This window comes from Cynocephalus volans, chromosome 17, assembly GCF_027409185.1.
Source record: "Cynocephalus volans isolate mCynVol1 chromosome 17, mCynVol1.pri, whole genome shotgun sequence".
Taxonomy (NCBI): domain Eukaryota; kingdom Metazoa; phylum Chordata; class Mammalia; order Dermoptera; family Cynocephalidae; genus Cynocephalus; species Cynocephalus volans.
In genome coordinates, this window is record NC_084476.1 from 42,556,770 (window position 1) to 42,583,895 (window position 27,126).

The window sequence follows — 27,126 nt, forward strand, 5'->3', positions numbered from 1 at the left end:
GTTACTACATGCCTGTCTCTGTGGCAGTGGTTACAGGATAGCTGCAGATATGCACAGGGGCAGGGCAGCCACTCCTTGATGGACTGGGAAAATGCAGCTGTCTGAACTGTGGGAGAATGCTGCAAAACTGCCTGAGACTGAGTGAGTAGCCAGTGAAAGCTGAGCTGATTGAAGTAATTCAAAAGCCAGAATGTGAAGGGAACAGAGCATAAAGATTTGGAAAATTTGCAGCCTGGCAATGTGGTAGAGAAGTGGAGAGCAGGAGAAAAACACAAGGGTGAGGCAGATAACCTGTTTGCTAAAGACATTATCTTGGAGATGAGGCAGCCAGATGCTAAGAGCCAAGACAATGGGGAAAAAAGCCCTAAACACATTTGAGAAGTCTGGATGGGTGCCCCACACATCACAGGCCCTAAGTGCCTTTAAGAAGTTTGGGAGAGTGTCCCTCCCATCCTAGGAGAACTGAGTTGTCCCAGAGGACAGACCTGAGGTGTCATTGCCCTCAGAAAACTGCTCCCTGCATCCCAGCTGCTCTGGCTGGAGTAATCCTGCCTCAGCACCTCTGAAGAAAAAAAGCCGAAAACCTCGGTGGCATTCATGTTGTGTTAAGTTTGTAAGCAGTTTGTGAGAGCATGGTAGCCTCCACCTAGATTTCGGAAGATGTATGCATAAGCTGGGGGACTCACGCAGAGACCTGCTGCAGGGGTGGAGCCACTTCGAAGGTCATCTATGGAGCAATGTGGAGCAGAAAAGTGGGGTCAGAGTCCCCACAGAGAACCCCCATGGAGAAAATATCTAGTGGAGCCAGGATGGCAGGACTGCAGCCAGGAGCCCAGACTGTGGGGTTGCTGGCAGTGTGCAACGCCAGTCTGGAGAAGCTGCAGGCACGAGGGCAGCTCAATGGGCTGCACCTGGCAGAGCTGTAGGAGCAAGGTTGCCCAATGCTTTAGGGGTCCAGGTGCCCCAGTGTGCTTAACATTTGCCCTGTTTGGGTTTCGGATTTGTTTGGGAGCCATTTTCCTTTCTTTTCCTCCCTTCTGGAATGGGAATGTGTACCCAATGTCTGTCCCACTGTATCTTGGAAGTAGATAAACTTGTTTTTGACTCTTTACAGGTTCATGGCTGGAAGGACTTTTGCCTTTGGTCTCAGAGACTTTGGACTTTCGACTTTTGAGTTGGTGCTGCAACAAGCTAAAGACTTTTGGGACTGGGATGGAATGTGTAGTATGTAAATGTAAGGGTCATTTATTCTTGCTAAGGGAACATTGTGGAAGATTCTGAATGCGTAGATTGTACACGAGGACCCTGAAGGGGTGGATTGTTGGGATAATAGAATAGTTTGGTCAGGGTCCTCACCTCGGGTCCAGTTGGGTGTGGTTTTAGCACATCTTTTGTAAGCAAATGTGTGCCAATGTGTGCCAATGTATCTTTTTAGTTTTGTTGCTATTCTCATGTGTGAGAGAGAGAGGAAGAGGGAGAGGGAGAGAGAGAGTGATAGGGAGTGGGAGGGAGGGAGAGAAGGAGGGAAAGAGGGAGAGAGGGAGGAGGAGAGAGAGAGAGAAGTTTTAGTGAAGCAGGTGGGTGGGCGTCTGCCTTGGGTGTCTGCCCTGCGCAGCCATGCTTTCCAACCTGTGGCTCCAAGGACCTTTTGGCCAGTTACCTAGCTCATAGAACTGTGTGTGAGGGGTCTAGTGACCCAGCCTGGTATGTGAGGGGTCTGGGGACCCAGCCTGGCATGTGAAGGGTTTGTGACCCAGTCTGTGAATGGGCTTGAGGGATCTGTGAGCACCAGATCCAGCCCTGGCTCAGCAGTTGGCCCAGTCAGTACAGGATTGCTGGCAGGTGAAGGAGCCCAACAACTGGCATGGTCATGTAGCTAGACAATTGGCATCACAAACAGGATTAAGAGAACTACAGTTGGCGACATTGGCAGGATTCCTACATTAGTTGAGTGGCTCCACATTAAGTCAAGTGATTCTTTGTTTTTACTTTTATTTGTTTGTTTTTACAGAAAGGTATTATGGAAAGTTTTAAAGTGAAAAATCACAATCATATAACAGAGTATATGTTCCAAGGTTGAGCTTCCATCTGGATGTGTACAGTTGGTGCAGCAAGTGTTCTGGGTTCTGGAAAAATCTCAATGTAGGCTGCTCTCCTCTCTGTCCTGGATTCCCAGGCCACTCCTGTGAAGTCTGTGCTGGCCTCCTGTTCCAAGGACTAGAAGTCCAGAGTCTTTGCTGTTTCTTGCCATAGCCTGGGGAAGATGACCCAAGACTAAGTCAGGGGACTCTGGTGAAGCCAGAACTTGGGGCAACTCCCACCCCACTACTTGCTGTTACTTCTAGGTTGGCCAGGCCCTGGTCAGCCTCCCTTTCCTTCAGCCCATCCCTTGCCCACACCTCCTAAGAAACAGCAGAACTGCCATGATTTCTGGACTATGACCAGACTTCTCTACTGGAGGGCTTCTGTCTGTGCGGAGTCTCAGTCCTCCCAAAGATCAACCATAATTGTTAAGAATGAAATAGAGTTTCTGCTTAAATGTCAGCAAACCTGAGAACAAACTGTGTCTTAAGTTCTCTTTCTTGACGTCATCAAACAGCTGGCCATTCTCTGAAGTCCCTTTGTCCCAGCCTCAACTACCCTCCAGTCTCTCTTGTCATACGACAAGAGCCCCTCCAGGATTCTGGTTCTGGTTCCTCCCTGTCTTATATTATTATTCCCAAAACCCTGTCCTTCCCAGACATCCATGGTACCACTCTCTCCTCAGTCCCCTGCCCTTCTGACCATGGCTGTCAGTCTTCTTCTGCCTATCACTCCAGTGTTGATGTTCCTCAAGTTTTTTTTCTCCAGCTCTTCATATATAGAGACATGCACACACTCCTGCACAAAACAAAATTGTGAAAACTTACTTCTGTTTCTGTTATTCTTTCTTGTTTAGTGGCACCACAATTCACCCAGTCACCTGAATTAGGAAGAAACCCAGGAGTCATCCTTGCCTACGTTTTTTCCCTTGGTCTCAGATCCAATCAGCTACTAAGCGCTAGCAGTTTGATCTTGATATGTTTTTTCCAACCCGTCTGACACTGCCTTTTGCAAGCTTTTATCACCTGATGCAGTGACTCTTATCTGGTCTCCCTGTCTCCAGTTTAATCATTCCTGCCCATTGTCTTGACACTGCTCCCAAAGTGATCTGGTAATAGGCTGAAAATCCTTCAATGGTTCTCTATTATTTCTGGTTAAAGTCCAAAGCCCTGAACATGATTTACAAAGCCATTCATGATTTTAATTCTTCCTCTCATTCTAATCTCATTACCTGCCACTTCACCCCCAGCATTTAACATGCTCGCAGGGTTGAGCTATTCCTTTTGCCTTCCATATAGTCATGTGCATCTTCCTCCCCATTCTTTTCTTTTTTTTTTTCCTTTTTGTTCTCCATTTCTTTCTCCATCTGGTTCACTTCTACTTCCTATTCACGTTTCATGCTTCAGCTTTCTTTGGAGAAGTCTTCCCCATCATAGCACTTAGCATATTATTAAAATTATCTGCTTATTCATTTGCCTCATTCACTGGCCTATTAACTTCATCTTGAGTTATTGACTGCTTCGGTGGCTCCATTGTTTCCTAACTCATGGAGCAGGAAGTTGGTGATCAGAAAGCATCCATGCCATTTTCTAAAGAGGGGCTACACATGTGTGCTGAGCCCTAGAGACATGATTGGACTAGGTACCAGCCTTCCAAGTAACTGCTTTGCAAGACCACAGTCCTGTAGCTGTGTAAATTCTGGTACATTGTTAATCTCATGACTTTATCTGATGTCTCTGAGGAGGGTCTAGAGTATGAGAGATGAGCAAATTAAATTCAAATTACCTCCAGGATGTGATTTTGGACATATTGCCTTACACAACCTGGTTCTTCAATTTTAAAGTGAGAATGATATTTACCTTACTTGGTTTCTGTGAGAATTAAATGAGATAATGTAGATAAAGCATCTAGTACCATGGCTGTACATATAGCAGATGTTCAAGTAATATTAACAGTTTGATGAATTCCAGAAGAACCACACCTGGGCTGAATTGCTCTGAATGACTTCCTGCCTAGGCCCAGCCAAAGCTTTTGGTAGAGCTGCCTCCGCAACATGAGCTTTGGTTAGTCTCTCTTCTCCTTTCCTCCTAAATGATTGTCCCCTCTTGGCCCTAAGAATAGCCAAGGTAAAGCTATGATAGAAGGCTCTTTGAGGAACTGTCTGGGGATGGTATGGGTGTAGAGGGACTGGCATAGAGCCTTGCCATTCAGAGTGTGGTCCCTGTACTAGCAACATTAGTATCACCAGGGAACTGGTATGAAGGTCACTCAGGCTTTACTCCATACCTACTGAATCCAAATCTGCATTTAAATAATATCTCTAGGTGATTGTATGCACATTAATGTTTTAAGAAGCGCATAGATAGGCTCAGCAGCAGTGGAGGATGTCAGCCCTGCAGGTGTGTCAGAGCTGTCTAGAAGAGGTGAAGTTTGCAGAGGTATGGAGGGACTGTGGCAGGGGGTACAGCCAGAACAGAGGTGGTATCATCAGAGGTGTGGGCTACAGAGCAGTGGGGGTGTTCTTTGGGAGGGTGTTTGTTATTTGCTATTTCAGGGCCTCTTCCTATGGGTGCCTTGCGCATGAAGTTGTACCCTTGAGTTAGCCAGTCAGTGTCACTGTACCAGCCAGGGAGCGATAGGTGGGCAGAGAAAGGCTCTCTGCTGTCATGAGCATGGGGAGACCCTCTAGCAGCTTAGAAGTTGAGTATTCTTTCTCTTGAGAGATGCATAACCAGCAACTGGCTAGCTTTACTGCTGAAAACTTGCCTTAAGGTTGTACTAAGCTAGTCTTTCCTCTTCTTCTCTACGTGCACCCCTCACCCCAACACACACACACACACACACACACACACACACACACACACACACACACACACACACACTGTCTTATCTTTAGAGACTCAGGTGGTGTCAAAACCTTCTAAGGGTTAACACTCTCCTTCTCCTCCCCGACCTCTTTCATGCCACACTCAGCCCAGAGCCGCCATGGGGCCCTCAGCCTTGACTTCTCTGCTATACAGAGCAAGCCTGGAGAAAGTGACTACAAGCCCTAGGCTTGGTTGGAGGCAGCAAGAGTTTGTTTCACCACAGCTGCCATCTTGCTCTCTTTAGCACTTGTAGGACTCTGAATCCCTGTTTGCCTTCTCAGCAAAACCCTTCCCAGACACACCTAGAGCCTCTTGATCCTTCTCTTGGGAAGGTTATTTGTGCATCTCAGTGGTAAAGGAAAAGGCCCTGCTGTACCTGACCCCCCAGAAGTGGGGTGGGCTGAGTGCCCTGTGGCAGAGTAGGGGCTGCAGCAGCAATTAAAAGCTGTAAGAATAGAATCCTAGCCCCAGGGCTGAGTTCCACAAGTTGTTGCTTTAAACCCTCTGCCAAAGTACCCAGTGACCCAACAGCCAGGCCTCCAGGCTCCTGCCCAGGCCTTCCCCTCTGTGTCAGGGAGGATGATAAACCTCTCCCACCCTCCAGCACTCTCCGCTGTGTGCTCTCGCCACCCTTCACACATTTCTGACTCCCAAGTTCCTCTCTCTGCCTTAAATAGGCTGGTTTGTGTGCCTGTCATCTCCCCACCTTTAAAGTCTTTTTGGCAAGAACCGGGGCTTGGTGTTGTTCCCTCCATAATGTTCATTGTGCCTTGCCCCTTATTGGTGTTCAGTGAATATCAAATTTTTTAACAAGTGGCGGGTTTACCAATGTCTAATTATTGGGATAAAAAAAGGAAAGAACAGGAGACTGCTCTGGTTAGAGAGCTGAGCTTTAGAAATGCAAATTGTCTCTGTGAGCAAAAAGTAGTGCCTACCAGGCATAATGGGAATTGGAGAGGAGGGGTAGGGGCAGGAAATGCCACAGAGGGGAGACACTATTTGATACCAGCCCTCCACATTCATTGCAGACAAGTAGCATCTTATTCTTCCAAGGCCAGAGGGAAGGGATCAGAAATGGCAGCTCTGGGAGGGCATCCCATAGACTCTGTCAGACTATTACTTTGCTTTCCTGGGAAATCAAGGAACCTCAAAGATTCATGAACCAGTGCAGGCCAGTCTCAGTTCCTTGAGTAATTGAAGCTTACCAAAAATCCTTAAGTGAGATATGGAGCCAAGTCTGGACAAGGATCCATAAATCAATCTGGCCCAAACAAATATTGGTGTCTGTTGGCATTTCTCCCACTTTAGTGTCCTACCATGTGCAGGGCTCTTGAGAGGTCAGTCTCAAGGACTCTCCAACCAAATGCCCTGTATTCGTTTCTGGGCAGTATCTCTCCTCAGTGTCTGTACCTCCTTCCTTACCTTGAGAACATGGAATCCACATCCTGGAAAGAAAATGAAAGATCCTCTGACCATGTTTTCTAAAGCTCTGTTAACCTTGAACATCTATTTCCCTTCTTCCTGTCCTCTAGGCCCTATCTAAGTGGCAACACAAGTGTAAGACCCCCAAGAATTCAATCTAAACCCCACAGTCCTCCCCACCCAGCTCCCTTAATCTTAGAATCATTTCCCCTGTCTTATGAAAGGCCTCATCCCCAGAAGTCTGTGTTGGCTGAACCTACATTTAAAAAAAAGAAGGGACTACCTTCTCTCCTCTGCCCACCCTCACACTGTCTTCTCCTTCTGCCTAGGCCCTGCTGATTGATCTTTTTTTAATTTTAATTTTTATTGTGGTAAAATATATGTAACATAAAATTTACCATTTTAACCATTGTTGATCTATTTTTTAAAAACTCCATGCATTCACTCTTTTCTCCATTAAATGAGGTGGTCTATCCCTAAAGAGATTGAAATCGGGTGGAGGAGGAGGGCCTCAAAGACCTTCGTAGGTCACAAGGCTATATAGACTAAGATCTATGTCTCCAGCTGGCCAAGTTAGGCAGAAGCTTCCTCAACATCTGGCACAGGGGATGAGGGTCAGGTGCTCCCAGAAGGATCCAAGCCTTCTCAGTTTTTACTCTGGCTCCTCCTCCTGGTTCATGAGGCTTGTCCCCTCAGCCTTTATGCACAGGCTTCTCCCGAGACACAGTTGCTACCATGGGTATCCCTGAGTTAAGTATTTCCCTATCTCCCAAGATTTAGTATTTCCCTATCTCCTTGTTGGTCACAAGGTTTTCAGATGAGTGAGAACAGGAATGAATAGCAGAGCAGCAGTCTAGGACAAGCACAGTCTTAACCGTGAAGAAGCAGAGCAGGATTCTAAATCTTTTTACAAATTCACTGGTGCCTTGTCTCCATTTCAAAACAAATCTAGTTCTTTGACATCTGTAATAGTCCACTTCTGTTGCTTATAACAAAATATATAGAATTGGGTGATTTATAAAGAAAATGAAATTCATTGCTTACAGTTTCAGAGGCCTGGAAGTCCAAAGTCCAAGGAACACATCTGGTGGTGGTGACAATGACCCCCAAGGGTCTCAAATTGCAAGATGGTAGAACCAGAGAGAGGGGATAGTTCCTTATGCGTTGTCCTTTTAAAGCCCTCAGAACCATACCCATGACCACCATTTTAAATCCATTCACCAGGCATGGTCCTACAGTCTAATCACCTCTTTAAGGCCTCACCTTTCTATTACCGTAATAGGATTTCCAACCCTCTTAACACTGTCACAGTGGGGGTCAAGTTTTGGGGGGACACTCAATTTAAGGAACCATCTCACTACTAGCTTCTTTTCTTTCACCATCCTTTTTTCTCCGTTTCTGAGTAGTTGTTGCTGAAAACCATGGGAGTAGGAGCTGACACCCCAGCTGAGATAACTCCAGAGGCATTTTGGTTCAATTTCCCACTCCAAGCCTGAAAGCAAGTGAGACACTCAGTCGGGTTTGCCTCCTTGCTATGCAATTACAGTCATGGTTTCTGCAGCTAACGTGCTGGCACAGGCGAAGACCTGCTAAAGCATGCCAGCTACCAGGCAAGACTGGTGTTCCACTTAGAACCCTTCCCAAGCTCAGTGTAACAAAGTCTTCCCTCCTTTTGCTCTTAATTGGTGGCCTCAATTCATGAGTATTTTGTCTGGCAGGTGGTGTTCAGTGGAAATTGTATTCTTTGAAAGAAGATTCCCCAAAGGGAACCAGGTAAATGAGGACTGGAGCAAAGCTGTCTTAGAAGATGATGGATAGATGTGATGACCTGAAATTCCCTGGCACACAGTGGAAGATAAAATATTAAAAACCAGCTATACTCTCAGTCATGACTGGAGGCTTTGTAAATTGGAACAATCTTTGGAAAAGCAGTTTGGCAATATGTATCAAGAATCTTAAAAGCACTCATGCTTTTTGACTTAGTAATCCTACTTTCTTTAGGAAACGATCCTAAATGCAAATATATGTGGATTTCAGTGTAGCATTACGTATAATATTGAAATTTTTCAAACAATTTTTGAATGTCAAAAATAAGGAAAAGTTATTGTAAATCCTCTCTATGGATATTATGCAGCCATTAAACTGATGTTACAAAACTATGTAAGAATATGGAGAGCACATTATGTTCTGATACTAATTTTTAAAAATACAAAATACAAGATACAATGCGTTTTTCTTTAAAAGTTGTCCTATGCCATGTATTAGTTGATACTCTCTGGTTACAGTAAAAAAAATCCAACTGAAGCTAGTTTAAGCTAAGAAGGAGAGTAGACTATAAAGAGACTAGGTGTATTAGTCTGTTTCTGTTACTTGGAACTGAGCAATTTGCAAAGAAAACAAAATTTATTGCTTACAGTTTCAGAGGCTGGGAATTCTCAAGTCCAGTGAACACAACTGGCCAAGGTCCTAGTGGCGTTGACAGTGACCCAGGGGTCTCACATGGCAGAAAATGGCAGAGCAGAGAGAGTAAACTTCTCATGTGCTCTTCTTCTTAAACCCTCAGAACCACGCCCCTGACCACCATTATTAATCCATTCACTGTGGCATGGTCCTACAATCTAATCATCTCTTCAAGGCCCAACCTTTCAATTACCATAATAGGATTGCCCATGCTCAACAGTTACAGTAGGAATTAAGCTTCTGATGTATGAACTTTGGGAACACCATTCAGTCAATCCACAGCAGTAAAGTTTCTCATAGTGTCTAAGGGCAGCATGAAGTCAAGCTTTGGAAGGGTAGGGCAGGCTCTAGAACCAGAGCCTGAAACCTAGAGAGCAATCTCTCCATCTCGTGTTTGCTTCTTTCTGAACATCAGTTGTATTCTTGTCTTCCTGCTCAACAGCTTTCTTTGCTACCCAATCCACAGTCTTGAACTTTACATCTCCTCTTAGTCCCACTCCCAGTTCTGGGGAAGTCTTTGGCTCTGCCAGGTTCAAGCAGTATCCAGAGGGATGGGGCCACATAGAACCAACATGGTTCCTAGGAGCTCACCTCTGTGACCAGGAGGATGGGGGCAGTACCACCTCCCAGAAAAGAGAAACCTCAGAGTGTTGCTATTGTAGTACACACAAAAGACTAAGATACACTAGAACATTAACAGAGGTTGTCTCAAGGTGATAAAACTAAAGATGATTTTTTAAAAATTTTAGCATGTATTACTTTATAATAGAAAAATCTATTAAACTTGCCATTACTACTGTTGTTACTAGGCTTACTTCCCACTTCTTTTTGTTGAACTTCTTTTTGTTGTTACTTCCCACTTCTTTTTGGTGAGCTTCACTTTATTCCAAAATACTCTGCAGAGGGCCGGCCTGTGGCTCACTTGGAAGAGTGTGGTGCTGATAACACCAAGGCCACGGGTTCGGACCCCTATATAGGGATGGCTGGTTAGCTCAGTGGGTGAGCATGGTGCTGACAACACCAAGTCAAGGGTTAAGACCCCCTTACCGGTCATCTTTACAAAAAAAAAACAACAACCAAGATGCTCTGCAGAAGCATGGTATGTATAAAGAAAGAGAAGAGTGCTTTCCTCCTGGGAATTCTACTGCCAGCATATAGTCCAGAGCTGGAAAGAGAGTGGACATTCAATCTGTTGACTTCATTTAAATGGAGTCTTCTATTAGAGAAAAACCTAGAAGACTGGGGAGATTTATACTAAAAAGAAAGGCCTCCTGAGCTAGCCAGGATCATCTGCCCTCTCTCCCAAATTCAGGCTTCATAATCTTTCTCTCCAGCTTTTCTGTTCTTCTTCCTCTCTTTGTAAGATCCGCTAACATTTGGAGAGGTTGTCTCCCTTATGTTTTCATGATTCTCCTCCAGATCTCCCCCAAAGACCTTACCCCTATGAGAATCTTCATCCTTCTCTATAAGTGGGATCCCTAAGGATCTTAGTATGTCCCAAAAGGATAGAAATCTTAACTAATTGCCTGGCACTGCAGGCAATTTCAGAAGAAATCCTGGAGAAGGAGAGATGAGGAACAAAAGCAGGACTGCCCAAGGGGACTCAGGAAAAGAAAAATGTTGAGGTGTGACTTCAAGTCATACCACAGAGTAAGAGCTGTGACTGGCCAAATGGCTGTCATATTGAGGTGTGGATTCAGAGACATGGAAATGCCTTAGAGGCTGAATGAACAACCCCCCTCCCTGCAGGGAAATAGAGTGGTATAACCAATGCTAGGTTGCTACTGAATATTCTTGGACAAGAGGTAAGGTTTCTGCCCAGCCATGGGTACTCAGTGAAGTTGAGTTCTATTTGATTGATCTCCCTCTAAAGTATAATATCTAAACATATTTATGTCCACCCACTGCCAAGAGGCCTTTTAGAGGAGTGGCATAGCCCTGAAAAGGAGGACCACAGTATCCTGAGATGACCTCTGGACAAATTGTGACAAGAAAAAGAGCTAGTTTTTGATGCCCCATCTTACTGTGCCCACCTGTTGGAGAGTGTCCTGAGCCCCAGATTTCTTCTGATTTCCTATTTCCATATCAACACTATCCTTCCTGGCCCTGTTTTCTAATTTCTGCTTTTCTGTCTGCCCTGCTTCCTTCTTTCACTCAGGAGAACTAAACAGGGTATAGACATGACTCTATTCCAAGGTAGTGTTTCAGAATTCCCTAACTCAGAAGTGCCTCCCCAAGATCCACCTAAAACTAGAGAAAAATTCATGTGTGCTCTATGAAGGAAGGTTAGATAATGTTGATGTGAGCACTTTGCCTCTTTATACCTCTAAATCCATTTCGGTTTCAGTCTTCCTGAGAATTAGTACTTGGAGGTGAAGACAGAGGTTACCTTGCCCTGTGGGAAAGCTAAAATCGAATCACGTCTTTACCCTGAATCATCCATGCTCAGTCCATCAGACAAAGGCAGGATAGTTCAGCACCGTGGACAGCGCCTTTCATCCTCGTGACTGGATCACAGGCGAGTGAAAAATGAAGATTGTAGCTGGGAGCCCAGTCAGTCTAATCTTTTTCCACTCTGGGCAGCCACTAAGTATTCCTCTTCTCCTCAACCCCTTAATATTTATCCCATTCCTTTATCTAATGAGGCTTTTAGGAATGAATTCCCTTCACTTTCCATCCACCTTTCTGCCTCTGTGTTATCTACATCCCCCCTCTCCCCACCCCCATCACCTCCCTTCCATTTCAGTAAGGAGCCTCCTTCCTCTGGTCCAAGGTTCTGGTTCAATCTGCTCTTGACTTCTCAAAGACCATGTCCCATCAGACATTTTTTCTACCCAGATTCCTTCCCCTCAGTCTAGCACAGAGGTCAGGTGTTGCCTAGCTCTAAAGAAATCCTACAACTCTAAAGTTCATCCTGGCAGTCATCCATTTTCATTCCTTTCCTTCTCAGTCTAGCTCCTTGAAAAAATAGGTTATGTTTGTTGTCTCTATTTCCTTATCTCCTATTCCCTCCTAAATCCCCTGTTATCTGGGCTCTGTTCCTACACTTCAACTAAAACTGTGTCCATTGAGGCTACCTATGACTTCCTATTTCTAAATTCATCTTTTTCTTATGGGCCCATCTGCTTCTTTGACACTGTTGATTTCTTCCAACTTGAAACTCTATGTGAATAGCTTTCTAGTTCTATTCATACATCTCATCTCTCTGCTCCTACCCGGTCTCCTTCTTCCATTCATGATCCAAGGTTGGATGTCCCCCAGGGCTCCATCTTTGATTCTTGTCTTTTTTCACTCTGCTCATTCTCTCTGAGAGGACTTATTCTTCTCTGTGGCTTCCATCACCACCAGCCCAAACCTCTTTCCCAAGCACCCAAACCTCAAATCCTACTGACTAGTGATATCATGTGGGTATCCAAAAGATACCTCAAAACTCAACACTGCCGTCAAATGAATTCATCTGGTTTTTCCTGGCAATGTAGCTGTGCCTTTTGCTGCATTTTCTGTCTTAGTAATTAGTACTCCTTTCTCAGTTACTCTAGATAGAAAACTAGGAATGTCTGGCCTCTTTTATATTTTATCTCTGAAGACTTCCAATTCTACCCTCTTTTCAAGTATATCCTCCAACCACCCTCCCTTTGTCCCATGCCTTCTACTTTAATATGGCTCTTGTTACCTTTATTGATAATTATTGGGAGCTCTTTAAAGATGGACTAAATTTCTATTTATCTTTATGTACCCCAGGCCTAGCATGGTTAAATAAATGAGGGCAATATAGCATGGTGGAGTGAGGAAAGAAACAGGATGTCCCCTGGTCAGGCCCCTCCTTGCCCCATGGAAAGAGAAACTGTTCCACAGATACCTCCATGTATAAGCCAAGCCCCAATCTGTGGTGTCAGGGCTGCAGTTGTGGGCCAGTCACTCCCAGGGTACACTGTCCATGACTATGTAGGCCTCACTGAATCTATACTAATAACAACTTTATAGCTAACACAGATAAAGTTCTCAGTATGTAATATACTAAGTACTATACTATTTTAAGTGCTTAACATGTTAACTCATTTTGATCTCACAAGAACCTTTGACATATTTGTTAGTATTAGTCCCATTTTGCAGATGAGGAAACTGAAGCCCAGGTCACACAGCTAGCAAATGGAGGAGCTGAGATTTGAACCTAGGCACTCTGGCTTCAGAGTCTGTGCTTTTAACCATTACAGTCTCCTCTGTGGCGAGGAGAATGGGATTGTGTGGATTGTTTTCTTTTAGTCAGGACATCCCATTAGCACTGAGAATGAGGTCAACTCACCCAAGCCATGTAGCTGTTACCCAGTGGAGGAGGAGTATAATTTGAGTGTTGGGGAGGCAATCATAATGTCTGCTGGGTACTCATGAGAATCAGATGAGCTCATGGATCTGAAGACATACATTAGGAACTATAAAACCCTCTTAAAGTCTTCTTTTTTTCCACCCAGATTCCTACCAGAGCAACCTATGAAGCTCTGCTGGTCATTCAGGAAAGCATTCCCTTCCATCTACTTCTCAAGGTCCTTTCCTCTTAAGACCCCCAGGCATGAGCCTTGAAGGTTCAACTCTCTGAGTTTTTCCTTTGTCTCCCTTTTTGCACACCCGGTTCCATCCTGCTCAACTGCAGGTCTCTTGGGTCCCAGCCTACCTTTGTATCCACTGCACTACCCACAGCTCCAAAAAGTAATACCAGCCAGCTGGAGACAATTCATGAGCTAGTATAGCCCTGAGGTAGGGAGGCAAGGGAGGAAGGAGGTTAATATGTGGACTGATGCTTGAGCCTGCAGGAACAGAGCAGCCTGCCAGAAGGCCTGTCTCTAGCTCCAAGTTCTAGTCTTGCTCTCTTCCCTTATGTCCCTCCCTGCATGCTTTGAAAGGTCATTGACTCCATCACTTACCTTGGGTAAGACACTTTCCCTCTAGGCCCAGGTTTCCTCATTTTTAAAAAGAATGTTTGGTAAGTTGATATTTGTTGAAGCTGGTACCCATGATCTCACTGTATTGTTTTCTCTACTTTCCATAATAATTTCCATAATAAAAAAAAATGTAATGACCAGATTGGATTAAATAAATGGATATTTAGCCTTTTTTTTTTTTTTTTTTTTTTTACATAAAGCAATAGAACCCTTTCTCCAACCAGAATCTTGTGGAAAGGCTGATATGTAAATGAGAAACAGGCGAATCTACTACTCTGGTTGAAGGATCTACTCCAGACCCCCATTCTGTTGACCGCCCTCCCCCTTGTACTCAGCCCTGCCCAAGGTACAGGGTTCAGTAAACACAATTTAATGAAAATCACTGGACTAGACTAACTCAGGATTCTTCCGGCACTTATGTCTTCCTCTAGCTATATTAGCTTTGCACTCGCCATTAGCCTATATATGTTGTCCCAGAAACAGTGAGAATGAGCTATTAATCATTGGAGCCTTTGGAGAGTTTGTCTGAAGGGTTGCAGAAACATGGGTTGCTGTTAGAGATGCATTTCAATGTCTGTCTCTGCTGAGTGTTTATTAATAATCTTGTTAATCCCCACTCTAGTTCCTGGATCTAGCTAATGCCTGTTAGATGTCCTTGGGGGCATTTTAAATTCTCCCTGATTTCTTGGAGCCAGATACTTCCTTTTGCCTGGAATCCTCTCTGATACTTATATTCATGAATATTTTACATTTAATCTCCCTGATTACATCTCCATGTGACGGTCATGGTGCATTAGCTGCATTTCTCAAGGAAGACATACAGGAAGCCTCAGTAAAGTAAAGGCTTGAGTTTGCAGGCACAGTGCCAGAGAATTCTGTGCTTGCCACTAAGATAGCCGTCTATCACAGACAGTGACAAGGGAGATGTTGAATGATGGGCTTTGCATGAGACTTCTCAGCCTAGGGCTTTGCACTCTGGCTCATGGCACAAAGGAGCTGGCAGTTTCACTCAAGATCAAATACAACCAGAAACTGCCCAGTGGGCCTCAAGGACCACTTGTGTGTTCCTGTGACCAGAGTTGCCCAACAGCTTCCAAGCACCCACCCACCCCAGGCCCTGTTTCCTTCCTGGGCAATCTCCCTCCAGTGTTACCATAGACACCCAATCCCTCCAGCCTGAGGGAAGAAACTGATAAACTCATGTGCATTAAGGAGTGAAAATTTGGCCCCTCATGCATAGGGGCTTGTGATTTTAAAAATCAGCCCCAGGGAAAGGACAGTGAGGGGTAACACTCTCATGTGATATATGGGGTAGAGGATTAAGGAGGAAATGCATGATTGGAAGGCCACAGTTTAGAAGTTACCAGTGTAAAAATGTCAATCCAGCAGTCATGGGCAGTCACTCACCTGACCAGCAGATGGCAGGTAGTGTGCCCACAGACCTCAGCAGTTGCAGGCAGCCCCTGCCACTGCCGCACACACTGCTGCTGTGTGGGTGATCCTCCACAGCCACTTCCACCTCAATGGTAGCTTGCTGACACAGCAGTAGCCACCACAACTGTGCAGGAGGCCCATAGACCACTCAACTACATTGACATAAGGAGAGTCACCAGCAGAGCCCAGGGAAAGGGGTCAGCAAGTGCAGACTCATGACCCGGTGGCCCAACCCACATGGAGAATTATGCTGCCACACATGGTAGCACACCTAGGGGGTAGGAGGTATGTGCACAGCCCACACAACTGCCTTGATTCAAGGAGAGACACAAGCAGGACCCCCTGAGAGTGCAGAAACTAGGATACCCAAATAGAGTAAAGAAGAAAATTCCCAATCACCACCAACCGTCCCCCTACTGGGGGAGGCAAGGACCCAGAGGCAGCCTCACCTGCAGGAAAGAGGAAAGAGAAACTCTGCCCATGGCCACCCATTCAAGCCGAGGAGCTCCAGTATACTCCAGTGTACCCATCAGGGTCACAGGACACTAGCTGGGATGGCAACAAGCCTGCCCATGGTCACCCACCCCAGCCAAAGAGTGACAGGGCACTGAGGTACTTCTCCCAAGAACTCAAGAGCTCACCCACATCTCCAGCAAACAACACAGTGTCACTAACTTCAGCAAGGAATCAGTGCCACAGTGCCTAGGCTCTGGAGGCACTTAGACGCAACTCCAACACTGAATGCAGCCAAAGTAGCCACACAGAGACTACATTACTGCATCTACCCAATGCTAAACAACCTACTCAACAGTCAATATAAAGCACATCTACAGGAGGAAGTCTCTCTCCTCAAAGCCCACTCCAGAGTAATAGAAGAAGCAACTACCCTACAAGATGACCAGACATCACCATAGAGATAATGGAAATACAAAAACAAAAACAAACAACAGCAACAAAAAACAAGAATATATGCCACCACCAAAGGAATACAATAATTCTCAAGTTCCAGATCCCATAGAGCAGGACACCTTGAAATGACAAAAGGAATTCTGAGTAACAATCTTAAGGATTCAGTGAAATGAGAAAAAGTATCCAGGACATGAAGGAGGAAATTTACCAAGAGATTAATACCTTAAAAAAGAATATAGCAGACTCTTGGAACTGAAGGTTTCATTCAACAAAACAAAGAACACACTGAGAGCTTAAGCAGCAGGTTACAGCAACAGAAGAAAGAATTTCTGATCTTAAAGATAGTCTTTTCAAAATAACCCAGGCAGACAAAAAAAAAAAAAAAAAAAAAAGGATCCAAAAAAAAAATGAAGAAAATCTAAGAGTACTAGCAGACAACCTTAAGTGCACAAACACCAAAATCATGGGTTTTCTGGAAGGGGAGGAGAAAGGAAATGGCATTGAAAACACGTTCAACAAAATAATAGCAGAAAACTCCCCAGGTATAAGGAGAGACATGGACCTTCAGATCCAGGAGGCTCAAAGGTCCCCAAACAGATTCAATCCAGAAAGGTCCTCTCTGAGACACACTACAGTCGCTGGAAAAACTCAAAGACAAAGAGAGAATCTTAAAAACAGCAAGAGAAAAGTGTCAAGTCACCTTTAAGGGAATCCCCATCAGACTAACAGCAGACTTCTCAACAGAAACTATACAATCCAGAAGAGAACGGGATGATACATTCAAAATACTAAAAGAAAAAAACTACCCACCAGGAATACTATACCCAGCAAGGCTATCCTTCAGCAATGAGAGAGAAATAGTGTTATTTCCCAGACAAACAAAAACTGTGGGAGTTCACCACCACATGACCAGCCCTACAAGAAACCCGCAAGGGAGTCCTGCATATGGCATCCGAAAAGCAATAATCACTACCACGAATACATAAGGAATAACAAAACCTACTGGTAGAACAAAAATGCAAACAAGAAAGAGAAAGAAACTATATCTTATCATCACAAAAACCAACAAACACTGAAGGTGAACAATAAAAGGGGAAGAAAGGAACAAAAGATATTTAAAACATCCAAAAGAAAATCAATAAAATGCCAGGAGTAAGACAATACCTTTTAATAACAATCCTAAATGCAAATGTATTAAATTCCATACTCAAAAGACACAGACTGACTGACTATATTAAAAAGGTAGACCCAACTACATGCTGTCTTCAAGAACCTCACCTCACCTTTAAAGACACACACAGACTAATAGTGAAGGGATGGGAAAAGATATTCTATGCAAATGGAAACCAAAAATGAGCAGGAGTAGCTATTCCTACATTGGATAAAATAGACTTTAGACCAAAAACCTTAAAAAGAGGTAGAGAAGGCCATTATATAATGATAAAGGGAACTATCCAGCAAGAAGACATAACAATCATAAATATATATGCACTGAACACTGGGGCACCCAGATATGTAAAGCAAACACTATTAGAACTAAAGAAAGAGACCCCAATAAGATAATAGTTGAGGACCTGAAAACCCCTCTCTCAGCATTGGATGGATCATCCAGGCAACAAATTAACAAATAAACACAGGATTTAAACTACACTTTAGATCAATTGGACCTGGCAGATATCTACAGAACATTTCATCCAGAACTACAGAATATACATTCTTCTCATCAACACATAGAATATTCTCCAGGATAGAACCCATGTTAGGTCACAAATCAAGTCTCAACAAATTTTTTAAACTTGAAATAATTTCAAGTATCTTTTCAGACCACAACAGATTAAAACTAGAAATCAATACCAAGTGAAACTCTGGAAACTATACAAACACACAGAAATTAAACAATATGCTCCTGAACAACCTATGGGCCCAAGAAGAAATTAAACAGGAGATCAAAAAATTTCTTAAAATTTATGAAAATAAAGATATGTCATACCAAAACCCGTGGGATACTGCAAAAGCACTACTAAGAGGGAAGTTTATTGCAATCAAATGCTTACATTGAAAGAACAGAAAGATTTCAAATAAACAACCTAATGCTATATCTCAAAGAACTAGTAAAACAAGAGAAATCCAAGCCCAAAATTAGTAGACAGAAAGAAATACTTATAATCAGAGCAGAGCTAAATGAAACAGAGACCCAAAATATGATAAAAAGATCAATGAATCAAAAAGTTGTTTTTTTGAGAAGATAAACAAAATAGAAAAAGCATTATCCAGGCTAATTAAAAAAAGAAGAGAGTAGACCCAAATAACAAAAATCAGAAATGAAAGAGGAGACATTACAACTGATACCATGGAAATACAAAGACTCATTAGAGACTATTATAAACAACTATACATCAACAAATTTGAAAACCTGGAAGAAATGGATAAATTTTTGGACATATACCAATTACCAAGATTGAACTAAGAAGAAATAAAAAACCTGAACAGAACATTAACAAGCAACAAGATTGAAGCAGTAATCAGCAGTCTCCCAGCAAAGAAAACCCAGAACTGGATGGCTTTACTGCTGAATTCTACCAAAACTTTAAAGAGGAATTAATACCAATTCTCTTCAAACTATTCCAAAAAATTGGAACAGAGGCTATTCTGCCAGTCTCATTCTATGAGGCCAGAATCACCCTGATACCAAAACCACACAAATGTACAACAACAAAAAAAGAAAACTACAGGCCAATATCTCTAATGAACATAGACACAAAAATCCTCAACAAAATATTAGCAAACAGAATACAGCAACACATCAAAAAGATTATAAACCATGATCAAGCAGGATTCATCCCAGGGATGCAAAGATGGTTCAACATATGCGAGTCAATAAATGTGATGCACCACATCAACAAAATCAAGGACAAAAACCATATGGTTATCTCAGTAGATACAGAAAAAGCATTTGACAAAATTCAACATTCCTTCATGATAAAGACTCTCAGCAAATTAGGTATCCAAAGAAAGTATCTCAACACAATAAAAGCCATATAACAACAAACCCACTGCTAATATCATCCTTAATGGGGAAAAGCTGAAAGCTTTTTCTTTAAGAATGGGAATAAGACAAGTATACCCACTGTCAACACTCCTACATTATATAGTATTGGAGGTACTATCCAGAGCAGTCAGGCAAGAGAAAGAAATAAAGGGCATCCAGACTGGAAAAGACAAAGTTGAGCTGTCCCTGTTTGCAGATGACATGATCCCATATATAGAAAAACCTAAATACTCTACAAATATAATTCTTAGAGCTGATAAATGATTTCAGTAAAATTGCTGGATACAAAATCAACATGCAAAAATCAGTAGCATTTTTATACTCCAATAATGAACTAGCAGAAAAAGAAATCAAGAAAGCAAGCCCAATTACCATAGTCACCAAAAAAATAAAATACCTAGGAATCAATTTAACAAAGGAGGTGAAATATCTCTACAACAAGAACTAAAAATCACTGCTGAAGGAAATTAAAGAGGATATAAAAAGATGGAAAGATATTCCATGCTGTTGGATTGGAAGAATTAACATTGTGAAAATGTCCATACTACCCAAAGCAATCTACAGATTCAGTGCAATCCCCATCAAAATACCAATGACATTCTTCACAGAAATAGAAAAACAATCCTAACATTCATATGGAACAAGAAAAGACCCCAAATAGTCAAAGCAATCCTGAGGAAAAAAATAATAAAGTCAGAGGCATAACACTGCCTGACTTCAAATTATACTACAAAGCTATAGTAACCAAAACAGCATGGAACTGGCATAGAAACAGACACTCGGACCAATGCAACAGAATAGAGAATCCAGAAATCAACCAACATACTTACAACCAACTGATCTTTGACAAAGGCACCAAGAATATGCAATAGGGAAAATACTACCTCTTCAATAAATAGTGCTGGGAAAACTGGACATCCATATGTAGAAGAATGAACCTAGACCCATACCTCTTGCCATATAGCAAAATCAACTCAAAATGGATTAAAGACTTAACTATAAGACTTGAAACTATAAAACTCTTAAAGGAAAACATAGGGGAAACACTTCAGGAAGAAGGACTGGGCAAAAACTTTATGAATAAGATCCCAAAAGCACAGGCAGCAAAAGAAAAAATAAACAATTAAAAATAAACAATTGTTTTCTTTGCTTCTGCACAGCAAAGAAACAATTAACAAATTAAAAAGACAACCTACACAATGGGAGAAAATATTTGCAAACTATGCATCTGACAAGGGATTAACATCCAGAATATACAAAGAATTCAAGCAATTTAACAGTAAAAAAAAATAACCCAATTGAAAAATGGGCAAAGGAGCTGAATAGGCATTTCTCATATGGAGACATACAAATGGCCAACAGACACATGAAAAAATACTCAACATCACTAAGCATCAGGGAAATGGAAAGCAAAACAACAATGAGATATCATCTCACCCCAGTTAGACTGGCAATCATCGAAAAGACAGAGAATAACAAATGCTGGCAAGGATGCAGGGAAAGGGGAACCCCACTACACTGTTGGTGGGACTGAAAATTAGTGCAGCCATTATGGAAAATAGTATGGAGTTTCCTCAAACAACTCGAGAAACTGCCATATGATCCAGCAATCCCACTGTTGGGTATATACACAAAGGAATGGAAATCATCATGTGTAAGGAATACCTGCACTTGCATGTTTATCACAGCTCTATTTACAATAGCCAAGAGTTGGAACCAATCTAAATGTCCACTGATGGATGACTGAGTAAGGAAAGTGTGGTATGTATACGCAACAGAATACTATCTTGCCGTAGAAAAAAATGAATATCTGCCATTCACAGAAACATGGATGAACTTAGAGAAAATTATGTTAAGTGCAATAAGCCAGGCACAGAAAGAGAAACACCACATGTCCTCACTCATAACAAATAAATAAAAGAAAAGAAAGAAAGATACAACAATCACAATATTTTGTTGAACTTTCAAAAGGGAAGAACAGAACTGAGGCCAATAGAGGTGGGAAAGGGGGAAGGGGGAGGGCAGGTTAGCAAGAGATTGGTAAAGGGCCACAAAAAATGATTACAATGTGTAAGGTTGAATATACTAGTTATCCTGATTTGAGCATCACATATTGCACATAGGTATTGATATTCAACACTATATGACACAGATATGAACAATCAATTATGTGTCAATAAAAATAAATAAAAATACAATCCAATCTGTAGGAGACTTCAAGGTTCCTCAAGAAGAGAGAGGAGGACTGAGGGCAAGACTCTGCAGAGGAGACAAAAGGCTGTGGGAGGACACAGAAATGATGGTCAAAGAGGCAAGATATGAGCCAAGGGAGCACAGTGTCCTGAAAGCCAGGGGAGGAAACTATTTCCATAAGAATGTGGTATTGTGACATGCGACACATGCTACAGAAAAAGTGAAGGAATGTGACTGAGAAACTTGGAAATGTGCCAGTACTTCCCTGGTAGGGTCCCACTGGCAAGCTTATGCAATTTACCCTTTGAAAAGCCCTCCCTCTGGCTGCTTTGGGGTGAGCCGTAGGCGAAAGTAGCAGCTGAGAGCCTTGTCTTAGTCACAGAGAGGCAGGTAAGGGCCGCTAGAGGCCCGCTTCTCCAAAGCTGTGGGGAACAGGTGCTGTCTATAACGAGTCTCCCGAGGAAGTTGCTGAGCCATGGAGGATGAAGGATTGGGAAGGCTTGTGTATTAGTCCATTTTGTGTTGCTACAACAGAATACCTGAAACTGGGTAATTTATAAAGAACAGCTGCTTCTGGCATGGGCCTCAGGCTGCTTCTATTCATGGCGGAAAGTGGCAGCAGCCAGCAGGTACAAGCAGATCACATGGCAAGAGGAAGCAAGGGGCGGGGGAGGTGCCAGGGTCTTTTAAACAGCCAGCTTTCCCGATCTCACTCAGACCTCCCTCCCTAGGGAAAACATTAATCTATTCATGGGGGATCCGCCCCCATGACTCAAACAGCTCTCAACACTGCCACATTGGGGATCAGATTTCCACATGAGTTTTGGCAGGGACCAGACATCCAAACTCTGTCAGCTTGTAACGTGGAAAGTTGCCTGAGATACAGGCACTGTGGCACCTGACCTTCCTGAGCAGAGCTTCCAGCCCCTCTCCCCCTCCACCATTGCTAAGGGGTGGAGATCAGAGCAAAGGAGGGAGGCCCAGGTTCTGCCCTCAAGAACTGAAAAACCACTGTGGCAACACAACCACCCAAGGCCTTGTGCTCTGGATAGCCTGAAGGAACACAAACAAAGCCAGAATTTCCCTCCTAAGCATTCCCCTTAGCGACATTCCCACTGCCTCATTTTAAAGGGAACAGAAGCTACCATAATTATTATATATCCTTCCCTTGCTGGGTCACCAGCAGCCACTCAGATCCCTGGCACTACCGCTGTGGACCCAGTCCTGGAGCATTCTCCTGCCTTTCTACTCTCTGCATCCTAAGAGGCAGAACAGACAGCAGCCTTGGATCCCCTCTGCAATCCTCATACCTTATTACCACTCTGCAGTCGCTGGTTAGAAGGCAAAATGCCTAGGATGGCAGCACTCATATCAATTGTTGGTCATCATCTTCTCTGGGAGAATGTGAATGACTCCAGCCCCTTCCAACTGCCTGGGGCAGCCAGGGCCCTGGATCTTGTAGCAGAGGAGAGTGTTTTGGAGGGGATGGCAAGGTTAGAAAAGGACTCTGGGCAACACAGGGCCCAGTCCAATTGGAGAAGTTTAGTGAAAAGGGTGGTGAGGAGATTGAAAAGGTAGTAGATCTTGGACAGTATACAGAACTCATGTGCTCCTATGTTCATTATCATCTGTAGTATCAAGTGTTGTGCACATTGGGCAAAAACTAAATGGCCACCTGCTGATTTGTCACTATTTGTCTTCTCACCTAACATACCCAGCCAATCATTCACGTTCTCCCAGGAAGCACTCTGTGGGACTCATTGTGAACCGGAGAAGTTCTCATTAGGACTTTTTTTGTCCAGTGGCTGCAGCCTTCAAGTCTGGCCTGGCTCTGCCAGTCAGTTATCTCGATCCTGTGAAGAGACCTGTCTAGCACTAGGGGAAACAGAGAGAGAAGGCTCATCTCAGGGAACACCTACTCTGACCTTAATCCAGACTTAAATTCACAGGAACCTTGAAAGACCTTGCCAAACAAGTACACAAGACAGGCCCAAGGATCAGGGCAACTAGTATAGGAGTCTAGAGAAGGAAGTCCTGTGGGCTTAAGGAAATTGCAGTTAGCTTAAGGAGGAGGGCGGATCACACAGGACTTTGAAGACAGACGCCCAGTTGGGTATAACTGGGACCTGGCTCTTCTACCCAGCTCAGTGTCTTTGTTTCATGGTGAATATGTCTGCACCTCTTTCCCTCATTGCCACTCCTGCTGCCAGGAATGAATGCTCCCGGAGGGCAGGTGCTAAGAGCAGCCCCCTGTACTCAATTCCTAATAACTACCTGTCTGTTTTCTCCCCATAGGATCCAGCCGCCGCCTCCATCTCAGACGGAGACTGTGACGCCCGGGAGGGTGAGTCAGTAGCCATGAATTACAAACCATCCCCGCTCCAAGTGAAGCTGGGTGAGTGTGTCTGGGGGGACGGATGGTGAGGAGATGTGGGGAGTAGACAAGGTGCTCTGGGCTGGGTCTGCAATGAGGTGCCACAAATAAACCAACTCAGGCTAGGTGATTCCAAGACTCACGCCACCAAGTCATTGGCACTGCCAGGCACCTTATTTCCTGTGAGGCAAAGAGGGCAATTAACAGTACTCTACAGGATTTCAAAACTCTAGGAGGCATCTCTGAGGCCAAAAAGGCTCCAAGTAGTCTAAGTGATAGCTACAGGGGTAAAAGCATGGAACCCCAGAGAGAGGATTTGGAAGTCCCATCAAACACTGGATCAGGCTGAGAGGAAGCTGCCTTAAAGGTGGGGTATCAGTTGCCATGTCCAAGGGATAGAAAGGAATACAGGTTCCAAAGCCTAAAAGCTGAGCCCCTCTTCCCATTCCAACCTCAGCCCATCTGGAGATCTCAGTGTCTCGTTGGCTCCTTTTGGGGGGTGGGGTGAGGGCTTTCCCTTAGTTTTTTGGTAAATCCAAATATTTCCCCACCTTTCCAGGTCACCTTTCCCTTGGGGTTTTATCTCATGTCTACTACAAAGTCAGTTTGCTGTACAGCCTGCTCCTTTAAAGTCACCTGGCTGCCAACCACTGCCCACAGCTCCTGCAGCTGCTGTTCTCACTTCACCCTCTGCTGAACACTGCCCCCCTCCCTTCAGGGACCAAAGTTTCACTGACCCAAGCCTGCTGTGTATAACAGACTTTTACTAAAAATTTGGTTTCTTAAAGAGAAATTACAACACAGTACATATAGGAAAGAATTTACAGTTAAACATAGGTCATTACTATCCTTCAAAAACTCCTCTGACATCCTGTCCATACTCCCATCCATCTTTCTCCTTAGGCTCCAGCTATCCACCAAATACTGGACACCCCTCCTCAGTCCTAAGAGCTTCTTACCATCTATTCTAAAGCCTTCTCCCCCTGCAGGATTTCTTTCCACAGAGACCTGTCCTTCATCCAACTTTTTTATTTTAGCCTTGCTTCCCTCCTTCCAGGCCACATCCAGGGAGCCCCTCAAGCTGTTTTTCTAAACAAGAGAGCAGTTCTCTCAGTGGAGTCTGTTCATTTCATCTTCCTAGGACATCATACTCAAACTGCAGCCAGTTTTATTTGTTTGCTATTGTTTAATTTAACAATACAAGTTTGCCAGCCAGCTGCCAAAAAAAGAAAAAAGGAAAGAAAATAAAACATATTTAACAATACAAGTATTCTAACAAGTATAAGTTCTCCTCTACTCTTCCCCATCAGAAGTAATCACTTCAAGCTTTTTTAGTTTTTGTGGTTTAATTTTGTATCTTAACATAAGTGGTATCATATTGTACACGTTTTATGAAACTCCTCCTACACATACTTAATATCTTGGAGCCCCTTCCTGTATGAGTATATAGAAAATTACTTCATTCTTTTAAATGATTGCATAGTAGTCCATAGTTTGGTTTTTGCCAGTTTATTGTTTGCATTTTTCTCACCATTACAAATTATTTCAGCATGCTTTTAAAATAAACTTTTTTCTGCCTTTTTTATTACCACTAAAAATCCTCATGAAAATTCATAACCTTGTCCCAGTTGCACTAAAAAAATCACCACCAGGAACTTTAAGGCAAATTGCACCCCCTTGAGGGTTGGAGTGGTAATGGCAGCTGCTGCCTGCTGGAAAGAATTTGGAAAAAAGCTGGAGTCAGATGGGTAGTAGCAAAGAACGAGGGTCAGAGAGCAAAGAAGACAAGAGATTCAGATACATGGAGGTCAAGGGAAATTTCAAAATGAGTCACAGTAGTTGTAAAGGCTCTTTCCATACTTATTCCCTTAAGCATGTGGTTATTTTATGAGACAGCTTTCCCCTAGTATCCCTTTCCACCCAACTGTCTCTTTTCCTAGGTCTGGGATTTTCTTGAGATGAATAGGAAAGGGTAGATGGGCCTCCTCAGGGCCCAGGCAGCTACTGCTGGAAAGAGTTGTCACATACCAGGCAATGTGTCACCTGATGGCCAGACCCGTGAACCTGGTAGTCTCTAGAGCTTTGGAGAGCTCAGAAGCTGACAGGAATCAGCAGCATCACTTAGACAATGTAGCCAAATGGGCTCCCCCAGCCTTCTGCCCCCTACTCTTCTGCTCCTCCTAATCCACAACTTTCAGTGGCTCCTTTTTCCTTCTGCATTAATCCCAAACTCCTCTCAAGGCCTTCATACTCTGAGTTTGTAACCAGGGGGAGTCCTCAGCCCCTTAGCACAGGATCTGACACATGATTGGTGACACAGTTGTTTGACGAATGAATAAATTACTGAATAAATGGATGCTACTTTTCCAACCTGACCTCTTTCCCTCTTTACCCCTCCATCCCATCCAGGTCCACACTTGCGCTTACTTCTAAATGCATTTTTGTACACAGTATCCCTCCTTCCTAGAATGTCCTCCTCTCTCCAGTTCATGGCACCGACAGGAAGCCCTCCCTGATTACTCCATCCTTCTGTAATCTTCTCTCCCTCTCCAGCCATCAAGCACACACTAACTGTCCCACATGGGAGTTGTCACTCCTCAAAGACAGGGGTCAGCCTCCTCCTTTTGTCCCCCACTATCTGCCTCAGGTTGTGCAGGGCCAAGTACTGTTTCCACCAAGCAACAGAGGCCTAGAGTTGGGATTCCTGCCTCAGACACTATAGGAGCAAGGGGTTTGACAATGGAGGTCTGGCCCAACCTACCCCAAGTGGTAAGGCAGGGTGGCTTTGGGACAGGACACAGCTTCCTTCCCATGTTTTCCTGCAGAGAAGCAGCGGGAGCTGGCCCGGAAGGGCTCCCTGAAGAATGGCAGCATGGGTAGCCCTGTCAACCAACAACCCAAGAAGAACAATGTCATGGCTCGGACAAGGTAGAGGCCCTCTCTATCCTGCCTGGACCCTGCCAGCCAGCACCTATCTTTGCTGGTCCTGAGCCTTCCCCTCTTCCCTCCCTCCTCAGGCCCAGCTCCTCTCTGACAGGAGAGAGCTTCAGTAGGATCCAAGGCGGGGAGGGAGGGTGGGAAGTAGTGGGGTGGGACTCAGCCCAGTCCCCTGGCAGATTTCTGTATTCTGGTTGCCACTCCAACCCCCAAAATTCTTCACCCAGGCTGGTCGTCCCCAATAAAGGCTACTCCTCGCTTGACCAGAGCCCAGATGAGAAGCCACTGGTAGCCCTTGACACGGACAGGTGTGTACAGGGGCCTGGGGGCAGCTGGGCAAGCCACAGGAATCTGTGTGAGCACAAGTGGACTGTACAGGCCACACCTGCTATATTGTCACAATTGGTGTATCCCTCAGCCAGGAGCTTTCCAAGGGTGAATTCCTCAGGGAATGGAATTTTT

At 44.0% G+C, this 27,126-nt stretch overlaps 1 protein-coding gene across 6 annotated transcripts in view; it reads left to right on the forward strand.

The window, feature by feature from the left end:
• FAM219A (family with sequence similarity 219 member A) overlaps positions 1-27,126 on the forward strand; it is a 66,923-nt gene that overhangs the window by 35,867 nt on the left and 3,930 nt on the right. For 3 of the 6 annotated variants that reach the window (XM_063082401.1, XM_063082402.1, XM_063082403.1), the window contains exons 2-4: positions 23,649-23,748; positions 26,553-26,655; positions 26,892-26,972. In XM_063082401.1, the coding sequence (XP_062938471.1) occupies positions 23,649-23,748; positions 26,553-26,655; positions 26,892-26,972 (284 nt within the window). The remainder of the gene's footprint in view (positions 1-23,648; positions 23,749-26,552; positions 26,656-26,891; positions 26,973-27,126) is intronic. The other 3 variants (XM_063082404.1, XM_063082405.1, XM_063082406.1) reach the window with 1 other exon arrangement.